This window comes from Lathyrus oleraceus, chromosome 6, assembly GCF_024323335.1.
Source record: "Lathyrus oleraceus cultivar Zhongwan6 chromosome 6, CAAS_Psat_ZW6_1.0, whole genome shotgun sequence".
Classification (NCBI taxonomy): domain Eukaryota; kingdom Viridiplantae; phylum Streptophyta; class Magnoliopsida; order Fabales; family Fabaceae; genus Lathyrus; species Lathyrus oleraceus.
This window is the reverse complement of record NC_066584.1, coordinates 5140595-5144444: the sequence shown is the minus strand read 5'-3', so window position 1 is coordinate 5144444 and position 3850 is coordinate 5140595. Positions and strand designations below refer to the sequence as shown.

General features: G+C 33.8%; 1 protein-coding gene across 1 annotated transcript; it reads left to right on the top strand.

Annotated features, from left to right (window-relative positions):
* Positions 1-383: 383 nt before the first annotated feature.
* On the top strand, positions 384-1146 carry LOC127092385 (50S ribosomal protein L31, chloroplastic). The gene is made up of 2 exons (XM_051031246.1): positions 384-577; positions 679-1146. Exons 1-2 carry the CDS (start codon positions 512-514, stop codon positions 1015-1017), a joined length of 405 nt encoding a protein of 134 aa, XP_050887203.1. The 5' UTR covers positions 384-511; the 3' UTR covers positions 1018-1146.
* The last annotated feature ends 2704 nt before the right edge of the window (positions 1147-3850 follow it).

The following is a 3850-nucleotide window of genomic DNA, read 5'->3' as shown; positions in this document are numbered from 1 at the left end:
TCATTTACACTAAAACTCAAACATTTATCAAAAACTCAAAATTTACAAGAAATTGATGTTTTTGATGAAGTTGGATATGTTACAGATGAAGATTGATGTTCCCTTGAGTCTTGTTGAATGAAATTTGATTTCGTGTAGAGAAGAAATTTGAGAGAATTTTTTTGAGTTGAATTGAGTAAAGTGTGAAAATGAAGAAGAAAAGAGTCTGACGCGACTTAATCTCCAAAATCTTGCGACGATGGATCTCCAAAATATTTTAAATTAACTTATTTTTTGATGCGCGGAGATGCATCTCACAAAATTGAAGATATTTTTAGAGTTGCACGTGGCACATAAGAATCATATATAAGAAGCATACGAGTGCATTAAGAAGCCCTCTTCTTTTAAATGGCTAATTGGCCCAAATGAAATGAAATAGAAAAGGCCCGTTTTGAATTTTGCACAACAAGAACAACATATATCCACACAATCTCCATTTCTCATCCCTTTCATCAAATCCATATCTCAAAAAATGGCGCAGTGCATAACCAATACCTTTCTACAAGGAAAACCATTCCTCCCCCTTCCCAAAAAAAACGTATCAATCAATTCCCTTCTTCCAATTCTTCATATTATTATTGTTTCCATCTTCAACTAATTAACTAACTAGCTCGTTTTTGTTTGTGTCTGTGTTTATAGTTTCAGCAGCAACAAGGGAAAAAAGTGGGTAATTTCGGAGTATGGTGTAAGAAAAAAGACATACACCCAAAATTCTACGAAGATGCTAAGGTTTATTGTAACAACGAGCTTGTTATGACAACAGGTGGAACTCAGAAAGAGTATGTTGTTGATGTTTGGTCAGGTAACCACCAGTTTTACCTCGGTAACCGTTCATCCAATATGGTGAGTGATGATCAGGTGGAGAAGTTCCGTAAGAGGTACGGTGAATTAGCGGAGATTATGGAGATTCCTGTACTCAGAGGTGAGATTGTTATTCCTTCAAGACGTAAAGGGATTAAAAGTGGCAAAAAGAAGTAGTGAGTATTTATCACTTTCTAATTGTAATTGTAATTGCTTGTATGCTGTTTGTTAAATTGCCTCTATGAATATTTCCTTTTTTGTATTTTGAATGTTTTGAAATAATTATTCATGTCATGTTGTTTGTTAGTGATGAGATTTTGATGTGCTGATTGTGTTGAGAGAAATTCTGTAAATCTTTGAATTGCCGGTGAGTGTGGCAGAATGTCAATGTGCCATTATGATCATGGAAAAAGTTATAGTTTGAAGTTTCAACAAAAATGATGATATTCATGTGATTTTGTCAAACTCACTTAAACAAACATGGGGTTGGATTCCCTACTGTCACGCATTTACGTAATCTTGAATCTCGACTATTGGATTGGATGAAGTTATATTTTGGAGATTTGGTAAATGTATGGCTGTTTTTCATCTGATGGTTTAGATCTCTTGGCTGCGTGAATGCGTGATTCTTCAAGTGGAAGGAATCCTAATTTTATATTGTTCCAAAAGGAAATTGCATGTGGTTTATGATTTCTTTTATAGCTGAATATTATAAAGCTGGTAGTTAACTAGTTATGTTAGTTTCCAATGACTGAAGCCTAGACATTCTGCATAAAACTCATTCAATATTCCTTAGGTTACTAATAGAACTATCTACTTGGAACATGTGGTGTTCGATTCTAAAATATTAGAAACTCTGTTGAACCTTGCTACCATTTACTACTACAAAGAGAAAGAAATACTAAGTAACACTAGAGGGAAAGTATAGTCAAAAGCTTAGCTATGTTTTACTCTGTTAATTAAGAATTAGATGACAATCTAGTTCTTGGAGCTAGACTAGGGAGAGGTTTGAAAAGGTAGTTATAGCCATTGTGTTGAATCGTATGGTTGCGATCTTCTATGATTGTCCTCTGTGTGTGGATGACTATAAATTTTACATCTGACTAAAGGTTCGACTCTAGATACCATCACCACGAATTCTTTATGTATTTGGAAGATGATGACAAAGAAGAACAAGTTCATGGATTTGGTTTTTGAAATATATGGAGATTCAAATTTCACACATCATTCTCTCTGGGTTTTCTGAATAGAGAGAAGGATGGACTATAGGAGTCTAATCCAGGCAATCTCATTAGATTTTTATATTTTTGTAATGGTATTAAGCCTCTGGCTTCTAAGAAAAAGAAACTCGGAATTCTGAATTTAGTTGGGAGTTACAAAAACTTCAGTAAATGGTTGTTTCATCTAGGATTCAAATTTAGATTCAACCGAATAGTTCGTCATTAAGCGAATCTTATTAACCATTTGAGTCTCATCAATAGATTTGAGCTTTTAGTAGTGCTGCATTACTCTTCAATGTCACCAAAGTTTGCATTGTTGATTTTTCATTGAGACTGCTCTGTTCAATTTGTTGGTGTCATGGACGGATAAAAAACGGCGTGACTAGCGAACACATGTTTTTAGGGGTAATAGAGTAGTTAAATCCCATCCGATTATGGAAAGGGTATTATTTGTGCTTTCATTTTTTATGAAAATTTGTACATTTATCTGAACATTAATGTATTAATAACTTAATGGGGGAAAGCAGAACAAACTCTCAGCAGGTGATGATGCTGTTGAAGTGCAGAGTTAGCATCATCATCATGCTCCTCCCATAATTGTAAATTCATCTTTCTTCCACAAACTCCAAGCAAAGACCACAATTTTTTGCAGTTGTATCATTATATAAGAGCAGTTCAAATACTCCTAAAGACATCATAAAAAACCTTCTCAATCCATCATTATAGTCTCCATGTGAACTATTTCTTTTAGTGGGCCAAAATTTAATTTCAAAAGAAAGATCACAATTGGGAAATGTTGTTTCCACCCTTGGGATTGCCTTCCACATCTTTGAAAATCTGAAAATGCTCTTCATGCGCCTAGAGATACCTCAAAATCACATCAATCTTTGTTTTTTTTAGATTCATCCCATTTTACAAAAAACATGATAATCACCTTTGACTGCCCAAATAAATTTCCTATTTTATTAATATCAAATGACTAAATAAGGAGTCATTATTTTTTTTTAGTAAAAATTATCTTTATCTTAAAAAAAATTAGATAACATGTTTTTATTATTTTTTAGCATCATAAAATAATAAGTATAACATCAATTTATAAAAATTAATATAAAATACTAGCAACAAACTAAAGTTGCATGACATAAAATTGTATTAGCATTTAAATAACAAAAGAGTGAAATGTCCAAAATTAGTTAAAATTATGGTTCACTAAAATAAAAAATGTTTAAAAGACTAAAATTGCAACAATTAAATTAATATTCATCAAAATCATTAAAATTGTAATAATAAATGTTTGATTAGTGGTTTAATGAGTTTTTTTTGGTCTGAGTTTGATTTTACCCGAAACTCGATTTTTTAATGGATTTTTTAGTTTTTAAATCCATATCCACCAAATTAGCTGATCCAACCCATTTTTATGGATTTTGTGGACGGTGTCATACCCCAAAATTTGCCCGTTGATATTACAAGGCACTTTCCAAGGCACTCCGACTTATTCTACAAGGCACTGACATTAAAGGAACAAAAGCCCAGCTCACAACAGGCCCAATCTAGAAAATGGCCCAAAATAGCCTGCTCGCTAGGCGAGCAATTCCTTCGCCTAGCGAACCCCTCGTTATGACGCTTGCCCCAGCGAAGCACCAGATCCAGTAAAAGCCCAAACTAGCTTGCTCGCTAGGCGAGCAACTCCTTCGCCTAGCGAAGCTTGCGAATATCAGAATTTTCGGGCTTCATTCTAAGCCCATTAGGTCACAAAAAGAGCATTATAAATACCAGCACTTCAGTAACGA